The 20,869-nt window shown below is 44.4% G+C and overlaps 1 protein-coding gene across 7 annotated transcripts in view; it reads right to left on the minus strand.

Annotated features, from left to right (window-relative positions):
• Nucleotides 1-20,869, minus strand: part of EPS8 (EGFR pathway substrate 8, signaling adaptor) — a 1,030,589-nt gene that overhangs the window by 421,953 nt on the left and 587,767 nt on the right. For all 7 annotated transcript variants that reach the window (XM_078674027.1, XM_078674024.1, XM_078674021.1 and 4 more), the window contains 2 exons: nucleotides 18,110-18,192; nucleotides 17,309-17,445 (listed from right to left, as the gene is read on the minus strand). In XM_078674027.1, coding sequence (XP_078530153.1) covers nucleotides 17,309-17,445; nucleotides 18,110-18,192 — 220 coding nt within the window. The remainder of the gene's footprint in view (nucleotides 1-17,308; nucleotides 17,446-18,109; nucleotides 18,193-20,869) is intronic.

Raw genomic sequence — 20,869 nt, forward strand, 5'->3', positions numbered from 1 at the left:
GGGTCTAGCCAGCGCTATAGAAAACTCTTAAAATAAAAAAATTTAAAAATAGGAGAAACGTCATTCTAAGGCAAACCAGCACCAACTGCAGGATGAACTATATGCAGGGTTAATGCATGAAGAAACTAGCAATACATACTGAAAACTCCCTTCCACTTGACCAGGCTTTGTGGATTCTTGGTACTCTAAGCAGGTGTGGATCTGGGAATACGTACTGATGTATACTTCAGGAACCTAAATTGCAAGAATTGAGGACCTTGGCAATGCAATGCTCTGTTTGCAAAAGACAAACATTTAAATCAAATTAGTTTTGTAACATATAGTCAGTGAGATTAGCTCAGTGATGGCGCACAGAATCCACTCTCCAAAGACCCAAAACTAACCTAGTCATTGGAAGAATAGTTAACACTGTCCAAAATATCTTCGAGATATTAACTCAAGTAGTGGTTGATAAATTGTAAATTTTATCAGGCTGTCGGCAGAGAGTAATTTTCTTTTTCTAGGTCTGTACGTGACTGATTATACCAAACAACATTACTAATTCCAGCAACAAGGACGTGTTTTTTCTGCTTTAAGCTATAACGTACTAGCCTCATCTATTTGGTCTGACAAATATTGAATAGGTGAGGTCTGATACAGTGATTTTAGAAAGGGGTCACATGGGTCAATAATACACGTCGATATGATTTAGAGATTAAACATATTTTAGTTGAACTTAATTTAAGAAAAAATGAATACCAGTAAATGCTAAGGTAGAATATATACAAAACCATTGAAAAATAGTTCCATCCTCTTTACTTAAGCTCTAAGGAAAATGTTGCTATTCTATAGCAAATATAAAAGGTGGCAGAAAAATATTCAACTTTCGATGAGCGTTTTTGGAAAGACTGTGGCAAAAGGCAGGTTACAGCCGAAGTGTGAAGGGTCTTGGGGTTTTGTCCTTGGGCATGTTAGCTCTGTACTTAAATGTTTTATGTGGAAAGCCTTAAGAAGTACTTAATCTGCCATATAATTAGTTCCAGTGCCCGAAGCTCTGATTAGAAGACTGCGAACGATGCAATTAAATGTTGGCTGCTAAATACCAAGTCTGTGCAGTGTTAAATCCATCTTATGTTTCTTTAATCAACTACCAGACACCACTTTGCCCCATCGCAACGGTTTTTTATGTCTTTCTGTTTTGTGTGTTTGCCCTCTCTTGCGCTCAGAAATTGAAGTGCTAAGCCCTCCAAATAAGTGCAAGAAAACACCCCCACCCCCTGGCTCAAATTAAACAATGGTCTTAAGGCCTGTATTTGACAAATGCTCTAAGAGTTCATATAAGATTCATCAGGAGGCTGGCTCAGCACAAATTGGCCAGGCACACAGTACTTTTACGCGGTTGGTTTTTTCAGTTCCCAGATGTTTCATTTGTAGCCAGGCTGAGGCAAAACAGAGTTCTAGGGCCGCAGAATGGGCATAGAAGTGGTGAAGCAGTGTCACTGTTTTTTGTTTGTATATTAATGATATACTGAAGTATAACACGTAGACTTACTTATTACCTGTATTTATGAATAGTTTCATATTTAGACTGACCATAATGTGTGACTTTTATTAACAATTAACCTAAGGCCGGGCATGTCCACGGTAAAGTTAGCATTAGCTATTGTAGAACTCATTCCCGCAAAGATTTCTCTGAAGGCCTTAGGACTGACACTGCTTATTGTATTGCTCACTGGAAATGGGCTGCAACTGTGCCCACTGTGGATGTCTAATTTTGATTGTTTTTCTTTTCTGTGGGAACCCAAGCAATTTATCCTTGGATGAAGTTTCATGTTTTAATTGTGTGTTACAGACCCTAGCTAGATAGACTTTCTTCTGCCCACCTTTAGAGGCAGACATTCCTCTTTCCTGCTCTTAAGACTTGATGCTTCTCTTAATCTTGCTCAGAGAGAGAAATTCTTGGACAAGCACATTTCTCCTTACTTTGATTGGATACTTCATTGGGTTCTATTTGAGATGTTATATTTGCTGACACGGTTTTTTTGAATTTACTAACTTTGCCCGCGACATTAGCTAAGCATTAGGGAGTTTCCCTTCAGGGGAATAGTATTGGTCAACATTTGCATACCCTGTCTCTTAACAGCATTAATTTACATTTGCTATTTGTTCTGCTCGCATCATATTCCTTTTTTTAACTTTTTTTATTATTTTTCAAGTATACAAAGACCATTAGTAGCATCCTTTCGAACAGTGATGAGTACAGTAGCAGTTCACTTGAATCCACGGTACGTATATAATGAGATTTCCGCACATATCCTATAAAGGCACATCATTGCATCAGTAGGGCAACAAGAGGCAATTAAACGTGTTGCAGCGTACTATATAACAGTTACATAATCAGTCTACATGCAAATTACATCATTTTCGAGTCCTCACTTGCAGATATGCAAGGCAGCCCATATTAAAATTTAAATTATGGTGATTACAGTTGTTATCCCTATTGTGCCCAGTTCAAGACCCTCCCCCTATTTGCGTATTCTCCGGACTTTCTAATGCGTAAGTATTTCTGTTTCGGGCTGTGGAGATTCACGTGGGTGTGCAAGCAGATAACATATCAAGGGGGCCCATATATCCCTGGGTCTAGGTAGCAGTTCAGCATATGTGGTGAGATATTCTTGTCAGATCACCAAATCATCAATCCAGCTCTTAAATTTGGGTGCCCATCCCCTGCCCCAGCGACAGGCCACCATCCTCTTAGCCATGAGCAGAGCAAGGGCGACATACTTGCGTGCACTGCCTGTAGTGGCTGAACATAGCCGAGCAGGGCCATCAGTGGGGTGGGCTCCACATGTGTATTTATCATCAGTGTCAGAGCGTCAAAGACTTGCCCCCAAAATTCTTTCACCCCCGGGCAATTCCACCCCAGATGTAGAAAATCTGCTTCAGGAGGACGACACCTGTCACATCTGCCGAATCTCTTAGTTGGTATCGGGGCATCGTGGCTGGGGTGTGATATATTCTATGCAGGAACTTATAGTGTATTATGCGAAGTCTACTGCTGGCCGAGATCCGTTCAGTTTGCAGGCAACAGTACTCCCAATGGTCATCTGTTAGGGTGAAACTCAGCTCCTCGCCCTATCGCGTGCGAGATGTCGTAGCCAGCAGTTCCGTCTGTTTGTACACTGCCCAATATACCAGGGAGACTAGGCGCTTAGCCGTTGCACTCTTTAGTGTCAGCTGTAATGGTGCCAGTACTTGTGGTTCAGCTGGGAAATCCAGGGTGAGAGACCGGATCCCCTGTCTGAGTCGGATGAACAGAAAAGCGTCAAGTGGGGTTTGCTGCAGGCCCTGAAATACATGTTCAACAGGGCGCAATTGGCTGTTATGGTATAAGTCCCCCTCAGGTGCGGATGTGGGTACGCTGTCTAAAGTTGTGAAAAATGACTTCTTGGAGAAGGGGAATGCTCAGGTGTTAAGTGAGAGGTAATAATGGAGAATATAGTATAGGGGCATTCAACATGCGCCCTATGTGTTGCCATGCTGCAATTGTGCATGTAAGGGTGGTCGGCATCTTGTCTCTAGAACTAATCGGATCATATATGGCTCCGTCAATAGGGATGGGGTGTGCGAGCCAGTGTTCTGCCGCAACTTGCGGCATATACCGTGGCTGTTCCACCCAAAATTATGCATAATGAGCTTGTGCGCTCATGTAGTATAGTTCGAAATTCGGTATTCCAAACCCTTCCTGTGAGTACAATCTAATAAGGACATTCCATTGCAATATCGGTTGTTTACCCCATACAAGTCGTGTCAGCTCCGACTTGAGTGTCGTAAAAAAGAAGGTCCCTGGGTAGTACGGAATATTTAAAAAGAGGTGGAATAATTGGGGGAGTACCACCATTTTAATTAGGGATGCCCGGCCCGCCATGGAGCGGGGCAAATCTATCCAGCGGGTGACACATTCCGCTATGCGGGTCATTGCCGTACCATAATTTAACCGCATAAGCTCCTCTCTGTCCCTAGTAACTCGTAATCCCAAATATCGCAATTCCTCGTCACACCCCTCTAAGGGATAGTTCAGCGGAAAGCAAACTGTTGCAGTCATCAAAGGGAAAATACTAGACTTCCCCCAGTTAATTTGGATCCCTGACAGTTTCCCAAAAACTATAAATTCCCTGAATATCGGATTCAAATTTTGCTGCGGGTCCCGGTTGTATAGGGTGTTCTCATCGGCGTATGGGGATATGAGTATTTGCCGCATATTGCAATGTAAAGCCTTATCATTACGGTGTTGCCGTAGTTTTGACGCCAATGGCTCCACTGCAATAGCAAAGAGCAATGGGGAAAGCGGGCACCCCTGTCTGGTACCCCTAGTAATTTGGAACGTCTGTGATGTAATGAGCACCTTAGCAAACGGCAGTTGGTATATTAGCCTAATACATGAGAGGAAGAGGAGTGTGAATCCTATTCGTAGCATCACCCCAAAGATGTAGTCCCACTCAATGGAATCAAAAGCCTTGGTGGCGTCTAAAAATACCACAGCCAGGGGGACGTCATGCAAGACATTATTTAGAAAAGCAAAAAGTGTTCTCGAATTATGGAGGTGGCCCTCCCGGGCACAAAGCCCGACTGATCAGGGAGGATCAAATTCTCTATCTGCAGGCTCAATCGAGTTGCAACTAGTTTGGCCAGTATTTTGGCATCACAGTTAAGTAGGGAGAGCGGCCTATAGGAGTCGCTTTGCTGGGGCGATTTCCCTGGCTTCAATAGTGAAATTATAAGAGCCTCCCTCATAGAGGCAGGAAGGCATCCAACCTCCAGAGGCTCTTCATACACCTCACGTAGAACGGGGGTCATTAGATCTATATACCTTTTATAGAATTCTATAGGAATTCCATCTGTTCCCGTGGCTTTCCCTGGTTGCATACTCAATGGCATCTCTGACCTCATCCAGTTCAAAAGGGGCACATAAAGTTATTTGCACATCGCTCAACCAGCCCAGCGCCACATCTCCCAAGAAGCTATCTAGATTCAAGTCATCCGTCCTATCTGTATTGTAGAGGTGGCTGGAATGGCGTGTAAAGGCACTAAGGATGTTGGCTGTGTCCCGATAAAGCATCCCGTCTAGGTCTTCAACCTCCAATACATATTTAGAGTAGCGATGTTTTCTAACCATGTGCGCTAGAGCCCTACCTGGCCTGTCCCCTTCTCCGTAACATCTGGCCACCCATAATTTACCCCAAAATCGTGTTTCCCTTTGTGCTGTGTCCATATACTCAATGAGTGTTTCCCTGAACTTAACTTGGGCAGATCTACTCGGGTATGTGGCTAATTCGCTCCCAGCCTTTTAAGCTCTACCTCCAACTTTCGTAATGAGTTGATTATATCTGTAAGTACTCCAGACCCTTTTGATATGCAGTACCCGCAGAGCATGACCTTAAATGCTTCCCAAATGGTTTCCACACTGTCCACCAATCCTTTATTGCACGCAAAAAAATCCTGTACTTCTTCACGCAGCTCTACCTGAAATACAGAGTCTAGTAATGTAGGGGCATGAAGCCGCCAGATGCTGCGCGGTATGCCAAATTCAGAGCAGGAAAGCGTGCGTAGCACCGGGGCATGATCCGAGTATGTTCTGGCTAGGTGCCGCACTTGAGATATTGCAGGGACCAACCCACAGGACACCAACCAATAGTCTAGTCTTGCCCATGATGCTGCCTGTGCCGTGTAATGCATACTCTCCTGTGTGTGGCTGGGCATGTCTCCAAGCATCGATCAGTTGATAGGCGTTTAAGGTGTCTTGCATAATTGTGCGCACTTTGGTGTAGTGATGAGGGGCAGGGTGTGACCTGTCCAATCTAGAGTTATTTGTAACATTGAAATCACCACCCCAGGTAACATGATTAGAGCCTACATCAAAGATCTTGGCCCACAGGGAGGTGTAAAAGTCCGGGTCATCTACGTTTGGCCCGCAACAACAGGCTAGTGTGACGGAAACAGATCCCAGCTGCCCCCATGATAGGCAGTAGCGGCCCTGCAAATCCCATGTGGCTCCCGCCAAGTAGCACACGTTTTTTTATGAGGATCGCTGTTCCCCTCGCGTAGGAGGAATAAGAGGAAAATAATCTGTGCTCCGGCTATTTACATGCAAAGTTGTTTGGTTTCTGAGGAGCAAAATGTGTTTCCTGCAGCATAGATATATGCGCTCGATGCCTGTCTAAATATGCCAATATATGTCTTTCCTTTCTCGGATCACCCAAGCCCCTAACATTTCACGTGATAACATTCAGTGCCTCAGAATCTACGTCAGCCATATGCCTGGAAATCTGTCATCAACCTGCATGGCATCCATGTAATGCAACCCAAACCGCCTGCACTAGCACAGGATAATAATTTAGTTTGCTTTTGATGCTCAACTACTAACTCATCTGTCACCCTCCCAGATCCATAAAGGTTGAAATTCTGATGCATAAACGTCATACAAAGAACAAACCATACCCCACGCTCTCCCACCAACCCCACTGAAGCAACCCCAACTTGCCAGAAATGGTCACTCACCCACCCCAAACCCCAACCTAAGCAAGAACAGTACCACAGTCCCTGCAAATAGCATGCTGTGGACAATCCCGGGGGAAGACCCATCGGGGGCCATCTCTAGGCGGCAACACAAACACCCCTCGCCCACAGTGCCCTCCGTAGCTGTAACACCTGGGCTCTTGAGGGGAGGGGGGGCCCGGTGCACAGTAGAAATAGCTCAAATGGCCCGTCATACAAATAACATGCGTGTCCCTTGACGTAGAACCTACTACCAAACAAGCAGCACGTCTTGAATCCTATTTAGATTGTCTAGGAGCGGCGTGGACTGTCTTATTGCGAATCATCTTCTGCACCCGTTGACGAAGACTGTTGTAATGCCGCCAGGCCTCCATCAGTGCGATTTGTGTGCTTCACATGTTTGAGGAATTCCTCCACTTGCTTGGGCTTGGTGAATAACTGCTTCTTACCCTGATGTGTAATCCTGAGACGCACGGGGTATAACAGCGCATAATAATTTTGTGCCTTCCGCAGCTTGTTCTTGACGTCTATAAACTTACGCTTTTCCTCCTGGACTATAGGTGTAAAATCCGGGTAGATGGATAACGTGTTTCTGTCATACGACAGGGTCTGTTTACTTCTCACTGCTCGTAGGGCCACATTTCCATCTCTATAATTCAACAGTCTTGCTATTATGGGACGCAGAGTGCCACCAGGCGGCGGACGTGGCCCAAGGGATCTATGGGCCCGTTCTACAATGAACTGGCTGGAGAAGGATTCAGCTCCAATTGCAGCCACCAACATTTTCTCTACATAGTCCTCCCTTTGCCCAGTGTTGGTCGACTCAGGAATTCCTAGTACGCGAATATTATTTCGTCTGCTGCGCAATTTTAAGTCCTCGTTCTTTGCAGCAATAATGTTCAGAAGTTTATCCATGTGGGCAAGCTGCGCAGTATTCCTGAAAGTTGTGTTCTCGGTGTCTGAGATGGGCCGCTCCGCTTCCTTTATACAATCCTCATGCCCCTCCAGCTTATGTGCTATGGCATACATAAGCGATGACATTCTGTCTACCTTGTCCACTATAGTGGCGAACCCCTGTCAGACCTCCTGGAGGATACTCTGCACATCAGTAGTCTGCGTGGTAGAACCTCCCTGGGCCTCGTCCCTCCTATCAAGGTCTTGGTGATCCTATATGTTCCGGGCACCTCGGTTCGCAGCCTCAAAATTTAACTTCGGTTGCCTGGCTTCCCCATGGCGACACTAGTGTGAGGCGCAGCTGTGCGTATCCTTTACCCGTGCACACTCCGTCCCCCTGCGGGGTGGTCCAGCCAGACCTACGACAGAGATCGACTAATGCAGCACCAATGCAGAGCAGCGTACAGGCTCACAGCCGACTAATCGTAACCTCTTTAGGCAAATGGTCACAGTCCAGCCCACACAGCACAAAGGGGCTCAGCCGCCGCTGCCAGGGCAAAGCTCGCAATGTAGTAGATGGTGACAGGGATAGCTCCAAGGCGCCACACGGAGTTGCGCCAATATCAGTAATCTCTCAGAGCGTCAGTACGATGATGTGATATTAGTCATTCACAGAGCTATTTTTGCATTTTGTAAATGGTTACAAAGAAAGAAAGAAATTAGCTTCAACTTGGGCACCTGCTTTAACCCTGTAAGTGCTTCCTGAGCAAAATTTGTCCGGCTCGCGAATTCGGCCGCGATTCGCAGATCGCGAAATTGCGTAAAATCCACAAAATCCGCGAGCGGAACGAATTTTACGCCCATGCTTAGGCGGAAGCACACCTCCCGTCGCCGAGAACCCCAGGTTCGCCACAGCCTGCAAATCACCCCGCTTCTCAACTTCTGTGTTCCTCAGGAGCGCTGGCAGTGACAGCCACCTCCGAAAGTCATATATCAAATTCTGCCGCTTCCAGGTGCCTCACAGTCCCGACCTCCAGGCAGGAATTTAGGGTGATGTGTCCGCCACCAGCCGCTCGCGCCGTGTCACACGGCCTAGATGACACGAGCGCAGCAGCGGACTCACCCAGTCGCTGTGGCCGCTCCGTACCACCACGCAGCACCAGCCTCTGCCGCGGTCAAATCTTCGCAGATCCAGAACCTGAGCAAGCGCAGCCCAAATCACCCGATTTTACAGCGAGTCAGCAGGTCACTTAGTTCTTCCAGTTGGCAGCTTTTTAAGTGACTATAAGGCCATTAAGCAGGATTAATGCGAGGAGTAATACACCGGGCTACAGGAGCCTCACGCTTGTGCGGCCATCTTGCGTGTGCGCCCCCTCCTCGAATTATATTCACATCTGTAGCCAGGTGATTATCAGTTTGAGACTAAACTGAGTTAATGTGAAACTATGACTTTACTAATACGTTAATAAACCTTTATAATTTGCAAATTTACTCCTCTCTGTCGTTACTGTGGGTCAAAATCTGATTCACTGTCATTGATACGTTACTGAATTTATATTCAGCCTCACTTCGAAATCAAGATCCATTCAAGTAGGTATAGCAGAGTTTCAAATTTGCACCACGTTTGCAAGGTGCAAAGCCCATCAGACCATCCTTCTATCAAGAAACTCACAGTGGAGATTATTTGGAAGACGAAACCTCTGAGTCTGGCAATGCAATTTCAAGAGGTCCGGGATGTTGCCTTTTCTCTGGGATGAATCTGGAATATTTCACGTCCTTCAAATGGGTTTTCAGATGTTATATGTGCCTGGTTGATAAAACTCAACCGCTCTTTGAATCCAGACGCTATTTGAAGCACTCCTAGTCAATTGCTCAAGCGTACAGCACTTCGCTATAAGTGTCAATCTCATTATTTTCGTACCAGACAGTTACAAGCTCAGGATGGGCAGCTTCTGGGCTTCTAAGTGTTTTACTTTGCAGCCCTACTGGTTTACTCCAATCTTATGGATTCCAAAATAGTTAACTTCAAGCTTCCTGGACTGGAAAGCTCCAACAGCAATAAAACCATCAATAGTTAGAACAGGGAGTTTCAATGAAGATCATCATTGCCACAGGCATTGTTCGGAAAAAAAAACCAGGAGGGACTGGGGCAAAAAAAAGTCCAGCACAAGTTCCCCAAGGTATAAACTGTGAAAACAAGAGGTATGCTGTTCCTATTGAGGAAGAGGTGGTATGGTTCTGACCGTGGGGGCACCCGCAGGGGGATGTCCTATAAGGAGCAAAGGCCCTCACACACCCAGAGGGATATCATGCTTCATCATCGGGCAGCTCCTCGTTGGGTCAGCACTGCAATGTCCAAAGGGCCCCACAGGGGGATCTTTGCCGGAGATCTTTACTGATGAAGAAGCAGGTGTGTGTCGTATGTGAGGTGTATTTAGAAAGCTGAGTAGAGTGTGGGGAGGATGAGAGTTAAAAATGACTATGAGAACCTGCTAAACCAACTTTAATTTGCAGGTTCCATGTCATGATTTAAGAGGAGGATCTAATAATCGTATCAAGCATATATTAAGTAAGGATGTGGGTCAACATGTTTCATGCCCTTTAGTGTCTTAAAGATTGTGGCATTTCTTCAGGACATAAAACCCCTACTATTTAATCACTGAGGGGCAGATCATATCTGTATGTAGAAATAAATAACCATGCCCTCACCAAATTACACTAATTGTAACAGTGTCCCTCAGGGTATGGACCTAAATTAGAATGGGGAAAAAAAAAGGGAAGAGGATCAAATGATATGATCAAGATGAATCCAACGCCGTCCTATATTGGTGGTAAAAAGGGATGAGCTGACACACCATCATCTTAGTCTAGCTGTGTGCAGGTCAATTAGTGCACAGTAAAATGGGTAAATTAACTTCCATGTTGTGTCTTGGAAGAACAAGAAACTCGATTTTCATCCTTGTCTACTATGCCTCAAAGAGAGTGTGTAGTACTGTGGTAGGCTGACAACACACAGGTGCCCAAAGATGTGGAAATCCCAAACTAAGTGCCCCCCCCCCCCCAGGTTGTCAGCGGTTCCAAAAAGCGGCATGAACTAAGTACCAAGGGTGCATCAGTGAGTAGTGCCCAGGGCAGAATTAGCAAAAGGGGTAATGGCCCCCGTGATGAGGGAAAAGAACTGGTGTGGTTAGAATCACCGGTACAAATGGTACAGCTCCTGAGGGGTAGTAGGAGAACTTACCCGAAACAAGCGGAGAAATGAAGCCAAAGACTCCAATATGCTGTGGTACTCAATGGCGTCACGTCTGACTTCTAAAGGATCAAAGGAGAGGGTGCAGTGAAATAGCTGCAAGGCAGGTAACAAACAGAATAGGGAATAGAAATGGGGCAGGTTTTTGCAAGCGTCAGAGTAAAACAATCACCCAGGCCCTCATTACCAGCAGACTCGACTACGGGAACGCCCTCTACTCAGAAACAACAACGAAGCTCCTGAGACGACTACAACAAATCCAGAACGCCTCGGCACGACTGATCCTCGACGTCCCCCGACGCAGCCACATCACACCCCACCTGAGAGGCCTACACTGGCTCCCCGTCAACAAGAGGATCACCTTCAAGCTCCTCATCCACGCACACAAAGCACTACACAACACCGGACCTACATACCTCAACAACCGTCTCAGCTTCCACACCCCTACCCGAAGCCTCCGCTCAGCCAACCTTGCCCTCGCCACAGTTCCTTGTATCCGGAAAACCACTGCCGGCGGCAGATCCTTCTCCTCCCTCGCCGCCAAGACCTGGAACGCTCTCCCTACCAGCCTACGACAGACCCAGGACCTGCTGTCCTTCAGAAGACTTCTCAAGATCTGGCTCTTCAATCAGTAGCAGCCCCCCCTTCACACCTCCCCAGCACATTGAGACCCTCACGGGTATGTTTATGCGCTTTATAAATGCAGTGACTGATTGATTGATGAGTAGCGACCGACTCACCCTTCAAGCAATCCAGAGCAGAGAAGGAATCGCTGAGAACTGATGGATAAGTCTGCCTGGTCCGGAAAGGGACCAGGTTGGGGGATGTCATCAGAAGTATGCTAGAACGTTAGCTAGCAAGAATGTAGTCCTGAGCCTTGGGGAGCGCGGGCGCCACACTCTACTCACGTTGTATATACACCTCACATACCGCACACCTGCTTCATCATCGGCCAAGATCACAGGTAAAATTTCTCTGGCAAAGAGCCTCCCTTTGGGGCCCATTGGGCACTGCAGCCTCGGGGTATGTGAAGGCCCTTGCTCCTTACAGGAGCCCTCCCCTCTACTCACGTTGTATATACACCTCACATACCGCACACCTGCTTCATCATCGGCCAAGATCACAGGTAAAATTTCTCTGGCAAAGAGCCTCCCTGTGGGGCCCATTGGGCACTGCAGCCTCGGGGTATGTGAAGGCCCTTGCTCCTTACAGGAGCCCTCCCCGTGGGTGCCTCCATGGTCAGGACCTTACCTCCTCTTCCTCTATAGAACAGCATACCTCTTGTTTTCATAGGCATTGTTCCCAACACTATCTATTTTATTGCGTTCTAAATATATCCACCTAGAACACTCAACAGCTAGAGTCAGGTGTTTTCAAACATAAGAAGGGGTGCATCCTCGACAAATGAGTCAAGTTAGAAATGCACAGACAACAAACAGAATTGTTAAATGCTTTAAAAACAAACTCTTTAAAGAGACAAGGCTCCAGGCCCTGACGGCTTAACAGTGGAATTTTATTTATATTTTGTTCATCTACAACTCCCACACTTGCATACTCTTCTTTACTGCTTCTCGTAATTCCACTGGCTCTTTCTTCGAAGCCTTGATGTGTCTAATACCAAAAACTGATAAGGATTCTCCTTACTGTAAGATATATAGACCTATATCCTTAGTTAACGTAGATTAAAACATTTTTTCGAAAGCTCTAGCCCTAAGATTAGAACCACATCTTCCCATGCTGCTTGGAAAAGAACAATCATGTTTTGTCAAATTCTGCAACATCACTGACAAAACACCCTTATTCTTTGATATTTTATCTAAATCACCACATTACCCGGACTCCTTGGCCGCAAATGCTTTAGACGCAAAAAAGGCCTTTGATAGCGTTTACTGGCCTTTTAACTTTCACGCTCCCAAGTAGTTTAGGTTTGGACCTGAAAATCATTTCCTTAATATCCCTACTTTACTCCGAGCCCAAGGCTGCCATATCTACTAATGGCCTCATCTCCCCCTACTCTAATCTTAAACGAGGAGTACGCCAAGGATGCCCCTTGTCCCTTTTTCTTTTCAATTTGGCCTTAGAACCCTTTCTCTCAAGAATATGCCAGAATAACTCAATCACAGGCTTTGTCTTGGACCCCAACAAATTAAGTTGGCAGCATAAGCTGACGACATTTTGGTTTTTCTTTCCCAACTACAATCTTCATTTACAGCTTTCATGGGAGAGGTTGAGGCCTATGGATTGGTTTCTGGCAATAAACTGAACAGAGGAAAATGTGAGAATCTACCCTCAACCAAATACACCTTTAAGGATGACTTTAAGATCTCCAACTTTACTTGGAACCCTAAACATATAAAATATATGGGCATTTGGTTCTCTCCCTCTATAAAGACATCTATCTCTTTAAACATAGACAAATGTTCTGCCCAACTTAAAACATTGGTTGCAAGACGGCGCCCCCTACATCTTTCCTGGTGGGGTCGTCTGGACACAATTAAAATGATGTTGACTCCGATAGTTTTGTATACCCTTTCTAACATTCCACTTTCCATTCCATCTAAATTATTTCAAAAGATGAATTCTATTTTGACTTCTTTTCTATGGAAAGCTAAAAAAAATCAATAATGGGGCTACAAAAATTGACAAGACCAAAATCTGAAGGCGGGGTCAATTTCCCTCACTTCTAAAATTATCCCAAAGCCGTTCAGCTACGACAATTATCGAATTGGGTCGCTAATCAATCGGAGGATAAACCGCTCTGGATGGATCTTGAGACCTCATTTTTTGCTCCTTTCTCATTTCAGGAGTATCTCTCCTTTACTCGCAAACCACAAAAGCTCTCTACCCCTATAATCAAAAAATCATGTAAACTACTGTCCACTGCACCCCACTTAGTGGTACATAATTTAGACACTTTTCTCAACTCCACAATTTGGCACAATAAATAAATCCTTCTTAATAGGAAACCCATATATTGGAAGGTTTGGAGGAACTAAGGCCTACTCTGGGTGCATCAATTTTCCAACCAGGGAACACCCATTCAGTTTACGCAATTACCAACTCTTTATCATTTGCCTTCTTCCTTTAAACCTACATTTTGACCTTGCGGACTCAATACTTATACTAAACTCAAATCGTCACCTTTCTCATCCTCCCACTCCCTTTTCCAATAGCATAGAGTATTTCATTACTCCCTTGGCCGGCGAAAGTTACGGAGGCCCATGTTAATCTGGCCCTCTCAGACCATCTCACTCAGGCCAATGTCCTGGACCCCACGCAGAACGGCTTCTGTGCCGGTCACAGCACGGAAACGGCCCTTCTCGCCATGGTGGAGCATTTGCGTGAGGTGTTGGATGCTGGTCAGACGGCGGCCCTTGTACTATTAGATCTCAGCGCCGCCTTTGACACCGTCTCTCATCGCATTCTGCTGCACCGTTTGGAGGAGATCGGCATCGGGGGGGCTGCTCTGCAGTGGTTCCGCTCCTTCCTTGACAATCGTTCTTTTTGCGTAGCCATCCCATCTTATCAGTCCAAATTCCATCCTCTGGCCATGGGGGTTCCGCAGGGATCCTCGCCGAGTCCCACGTTATTCAATCTCTACGTGAGACCGCTGGCTGAGGTCGTAAAGCAGTGGGGCCTGACTATGGTTTCATATGCCGACGACACTCAGCTGGCGGTTACTCTCAGTGGGGATGCGGAGCTGGATGCCCCTAGGTTTCAGAACGGACTGAAGGCGGTGGCTAGCTGGATGACTGCGAACTATCTCCAGCTCAACGCAAGGAAGACAGAAATCATGATTGTCGGTAAGAGAGCGGAGCTCTGGGGGGACAGGTGGTGGCCTTCGGAATTGGGACCATCTCCGACTCCGGTTTCGGAATTAAGAAACCTGGGAGTTTGGCTTGACTCTAGCCTTAACTTTGTTGGCCATACAAAGAAAACCGCGGCCTGCTGTTTTGGTGTTCTTCGGGGCCTAAGACCTGTCCTCAAATTCTTTGATGCCCCGACCAGGCAGCTGGTGATTCAGGCGACGGTAATTTCCCGGCTTGATTACGCCAGCTCTCTCCTGGTGGGGGCTAACCAAGCAGAAATCACCCGCCTGCAGCGTGTCCAAATAGTTGGCTTGCCCAGATTTTGCCCCGTTTCTAACACCCTTCGCTCTCTACATTGGTTACCGGTGAGGATGAGAATCCATTTTAAGGTCCTTTGTTTGGCCTTCAAAATTTTGAAAGGCACTGCCCCTCAGATCTTGTCTAATCTTTTATCTTTGTATGTCCCGACACGCTCTCTCCGATCCTTGGGCCAGGCTCTCGCCGTGGTTCCCCGGTTCAAGCTTTGCCGTGCCAGGGGCCGATCCTTTCGAGTGAGAGCTGCGGCTATCTGGAACTCTCTTCCGGTTGAGATTCGTTTGTTGGAGGATCTTCTGCAGTTTCGTAAGGCTATCAAAACTTTCTTATTTTAACTTTGCCCCTCAGTTGTCCTTTTTCTGTTCCTGCTTTTAGCGGTGTTGTGTTTTACCTTGTTTTGCGCCAGGACGCTCCTTTGCTGGAGCAGCTGTGTGCACGATAAATGCCTGTAACATAACATAACATAACCTTTTGCGCATAAACCCCAAAGCGTCCACCATTTATTCCTGTTTAATGATACCTCCTGAGATCGGAGACAAAACCAAAGTTGAACTCCTATGGGAATCCGATCTTGGAATGAATTGGCCCATCTCTTTTTGGAACAGAATTTGGACGAAACTTAGGAAATCATCCAGAGCGGCCAGCACAACACAAACCCTCTTCTTGATTTACAACAGATTTGCTTCTTACCCCCAAATACTTACATAAATCTCCATCATATGCTGTTCACATGTTCTTATACTTTGGAAACAAGTCTGGCATCAAATCAACACTATATTTCACACCACAATTCCCCTATCCCCCACAAATATTTTTCTTGAAAGTTTAACATGGGACTGGAAATTAGTCAATCCCAGCTACCACTTATTGATTTGTTAATAGCTGTAGCTTTTCAGCAAATATCAATAAACTGGAAGGATTCATCTAAATTGTCCCATTTAGCTTGGTGGTATGCTGTATGTCACAATCATATCCTCGATACAGCACTCGTCCATCTATCTCTCTCGTTACTAAACGTTCTCACCTTTGGTGCCCACTCACACAATTTCTAGACATTGCCGTGAAGAAAACTTCTTTACCCGATCCCTCACAACAAGAAGTTATCAAGCCTCCTTGACCACCTACTGTTTGTCTATAATTATGCTTGATGTATCATTCTCTATAATATACATATATCCTTTTTCTTTTAAAAAATTGTGTATTTTCACAATATATTATTTACGATTTCTGTGAACCTTTGATTTTACTCATATCATCTTATATATTTTAAAACATTTTAGTGATTATATATTATTCTTTATTATACCTTCATGTATTTATGTATTAACAAATAACTGCATATACGAAGTATTGTTTTTATGATCGTATTATTCTTTTTAATAAACCCTTTCTTGAACTTAAAAAGAAATGCACAGACAAGGAAGGGAGGTACTGTACATCTGCGACACCACTGGATCACAGCCTACTGTTATTACAATAGTGACCAGCATGACCACTCGAAATCAAGGTAAAGATACAAGGTATTCCATCAACCAATCTTCTCTCCAGGGTATAATAATCTGCACCCTCATTAAGTCTCCAATATAGGACAAGGCTCTACATTCAGTATTGAAAAATCAGCTTCACTGAGCATTCGTGTTCTATTCAGGGTGCGGACATTAACTGCTGCCGTAAGTTCAGACCAAGATCATTAGGTTCTCACTGATCTTCACAATTTTGTATGTGTGTCTCTCCCCTGGATTGCATTTCACATCAGGGAAGGTCAAGAACCAAAGTAACTAAAGTAAAGGAAAACAAATGTTTGGGAGTTCAATACTAGTCAGATGGTATTCTCCGTATCTGGTTACTGAATTGGTAGCTACTCAAAGCATTCTATCCTTGTCAATGCAACTGTCTATTGTGAAAAGCCTAAGTGTAAACGTGACATCAATCCACACTAATTCTGGGGTGGACGTGTGCAGAATATCATTCTGGACACTATTTAATTGGACAAGAACTAGTTACTTCAGGATTAGGGCCTGAATAGATCTATAGGAACACAGGGAAAATGTTTTGTTAAATGCAAGCGTTTTTTTTTTCTCAGTTAGTCATTAACCGCCTCCATCTGGTATATAATAATACCATTAGATTTACGTGTCAAAATCCTAATAGAATAAACAACTATTTTAGAGCATGGCCTGTCTTCTTCTCTCCATTTGCCCTTGTATCAACATTTGTAATTCCTTAAAATTTCTGAAAGCGGCAACTAAACTTACAGAAACACAGTGGCTGTCCATAAAATTGCACTTACATACTGGTATCTATTTCTGAATTTCATAAGCATTTTAACTAGAATCTTTACATTTAATTCCTATAACGTATATTGACAAACACTAGTTACAGCACACAAAATAAATTGGGAAGCACATTTGAAAAACAGTTTCTAGGAACATAGATCACATTTCCTAAGCACAAGATTTTCAGTATTCTTAACTTAACCTAAGGAAATAAATATACAAACACTTACAGTCTCCGTGGTCACTCGCCCAAGCGGACCAGGCTGCTACACGACTTCTAACATCTACTTGAGTATTAGTACCTGGAGGAACAGGAGCAGGTGCCTTCGGGTGAGGAGGGATAGCATGATCAGTTTTCACAATCATCCTACAACAAGCAATAGATCAGATTTAAAAATTCATAGTTACAACACTTTTACACGTCTCATCCTATTATCATGGGTACAGCTGCAACTGTAGCAGGCATACACACTTCATCAAAAAATATCTATTGTTTACAATCTATTTTGGGAACAAAATATTATTAGGGTGACTGTGCAGGCAATGTGTGTAACGCTGTGCCACAATTTCTGCATGAGTAACCTAATACGATTTAAGCTTCCTTGAAAAGAAAGGCGTGCTTATACAATAAAAGCTTCAACCTTCCTCTCCGTCCCCACCAATCACCCCAACGACACAAAACATGAGAAATATTTCACATATTAAGGTAAGGAATTAAAATTAAAAGGCATTGTGGATTTAAGTTATATTAACAAGTAACTTTTCTGGATCTCTTTGGAACACTAGATATTGCAGCTCAAGTATTTTCTCTCACACTGCTCGGTGAAGTGTGTAAAACTTTAAATACAACATTGGGTTATATGCTATTGCCTTAAAAGAGAAGCTTCAAAGGGCATATCTCTCCGCAACAACAGAGATGGTTGTGAGGTGCCATCTCCAACATATATTTCTGTGATAATTCGGACACACTACAGAACGGAAAAACTATTTTCCAATTTTGAAATCATTAATTTGGAATATGATATACTTGCCTGAGTGCATCAGGTCTTTTTTTCTGTTTTCCACTTTTTAAGTCACAAATTGCACTTTCTATGTCTTGCTGTATAAAGTTTGCCTGCATAAACAGAAGAAAGAGACACAAGAATTTACTAGCAAGTAGTGCAGCCACATTAAAATGAATACATATGTTACTATAATATATTTCAAAATCTTTTCTAATATTCTAATTTATAATGCATGCATAAGCAAAAATATACAAAGAAATATATCACTGTACCCAAAATAGATTTCATGAATTACCAAACAAAAATGTATGAATTTGTTAAAGCAAACTGTGTAACTGATCACAGACATCCAGTAGGACCTCCTTCTTTCATGGTCCTTGGCAAGTCCACCCTTTACTGGCCCGCAAACCAAGGCAGAGAACTAGTACAACTAGCTATGGAGGATGAGCCCAGCAAATGTGAAAGACGTACAAGTACCCAAAGTCCTTCCATTCTAGACAGTGCGTTATCCACCATGTGGATCCTTATTTCTGTTGCTACTGGTCTTCTCAAATGTTCTTTCCTGTGCAGGGGATGAAAAATTGAGGTGGAGAGTTCTAGTAGGCAGGAGTCCCTAAACTATCCACAGACACCACATCACCCCGTCACGCTGCACTGGCACTTCCTTGACAGTCCAAACGGTCCACTCCGGAAAGTGTTCTGGGAAAACAAAGACAGAGGCCTGAAGGACAATGGTGACAGATCTCTCTCTTAAAGCCAAGCTCTGTCCTACCCAGTCTGGTTTCATCCACCCAAGCTTCGAAGAAACCCCACCACCATGATGACTAGAGCCAGGGATCTGCTTTACCTCCAGTCTTCCTATGTGGGACCTTGTCAGAAAGATGAAGCTAATTAGCATGATCATTTCCCCATTGAGCTATTTTACTACAATGTGATGTACTAGCCCATGTACTTTTTTGTTCACACTCCCCTTTTTTTCCTCCTGCTCTTAGCTTGCCTCCACATGTAGGCTCATTTTTTTTACTCATTTCCCTTTTACTGCTATATTTTAAAGAGCTTCAGTTGGCTCTATTTCTGTACTTGACTTGATCATTAGCCAAACATCTCAGGAGGTTAGTGAAGGCTTGAGATTAACTTTTTTTAGACCTGTGAGCCTTAGGGTGGTGATCCCGCAGACATTATGCTGATCTTCCTTTTGTTGGACTTAGAGTACCTTACCCACTGCTAACCAGTGCCAAAGTGATTTAAATTGGGAAATCTTGGCTTTGGAAACAGTGGACAGCTGCAGGCTGAAATAGAAATGAATATCTAAAATTATAGCAAAATTTGTGATAGATGCAGGACACTGACGCATTACGAGACCAGATGTACTGGAGGTCTATGGTAGTTAAAGATCTCAGTCTTATTGGGTATCCGTTTCAATTTGTTGATCCGCAGCCAAAAGTTGCTAGCTACAACCATGCTTTAGGTATCTTGGAGTTTGCAAAACCAAATGGATATCTTCCAAACATGTGCGTATAGTCAACAAAATTGCAGAATGTAAATTGGTATGTCCTGACTGAAAGAGCCTTATGGAGGAGACAAATGTTAAAAAAGAAATGCCTTACGTTAGAGTTCTGGGATGGAAAATAAAATCTGATCTCTGGGTGCTGGATGTAATAATGAAGTGTGTGAACCATCGTAACTCCAAAAGCCACCAATGTTTGCCATATCTCCAGTGCACTCTGCTGCAAGGTTTATTTCACAACCTTGTTCATTAGGACATGGTACTAACAGATTTGGTGATTATGGTAGATCATGGTAGATCCAAAAGTTACAGAAACATGACAAAGAATATCTTTTAATTCTAGCAAACAATGAGGCTATTGTAACAAAATTTCCTTGACTCTAGACTAATAATGCAAGTTTGAGATCTTTCATATTTCCAGCCTCTAGAGCAGTGTTCTTCAATCTGTGGGACGCGCCCCACAGGGAGGACGGGCGCCATCCCAGGGGGGGCGCGCACTCCACCCTATACTCATACCATTGTTTCCCACATCGCAAGTCATTTTCCTTCTGGTATTTCTTTACCCATTTCAAATGGGGATTTTAGATTGGCAGCTCTGGAACAGCAGCCCAATCAACACATAGGAACGTCACCACTGATGTTCCACCAATGAGGCGGCAGCAGCATAGATGCCAGGAAGTGACGCGAAATTTGCTTGCAATTAACTGCTGCATACATCAACTTGTTTCTTCGTTCCTGCTGTTTGTTTCGTGCTGCCTTTTCTGCCTTGATTCTTCTGTGTGTGATGTGGGGGCTTTCCTGGTTTTAGCGCTGCCCACAGACAAGTACATTCCCATTGCCTACGTTATACCTCACTTGCCTGCCCAGTTGTCACCATACCCTAGTTGATCAACCTAAAAAAAGCTTTCAGGACTACGGCAGAGTGTCGGACTGTGGCTCAGCCCAGGTGGGAGTTGACCTAAATACAACTTTTGGATAGCCAAACGATCTGTTTTTCCTCCAAAAAAAGTTTCTATTGCACTCCTATTAGGTGGTGAGGTTTTACCCTCACCTAAGACGGCCACGCGAGAAGAGACCTTCCCTCGCATCCAGAGAGTTATTTTTCATTTACCTTGACATGCCGCAAGCTGACGTCACAGTAAACAATATTAAAGCAGATGGTGCATTTAGGCACAGTCTACTTTGCCCCTCCAGGCACCCACACATATCTTCACAAGCAGTAAGCCAAGTGGGCACCAGGGTAAATAAAGATTAAAAAAGTAGAGCTGGGGATGACCCAC

The sequence above is a fragment of the Lissotriton helveticus genome, chromosome 1_1, assembly GCF_964261635.1.
Source record: "Lissotriton helveticus chromosome 1_1, aLisHel1.1, whole genome shotgun sequence".
Lineage (NCBI taxonomy): Eukaryota > Metazoa > Chordata > Amphibia > Caudata > Salamandridae > Lissotriton > Lissotriton helveticus.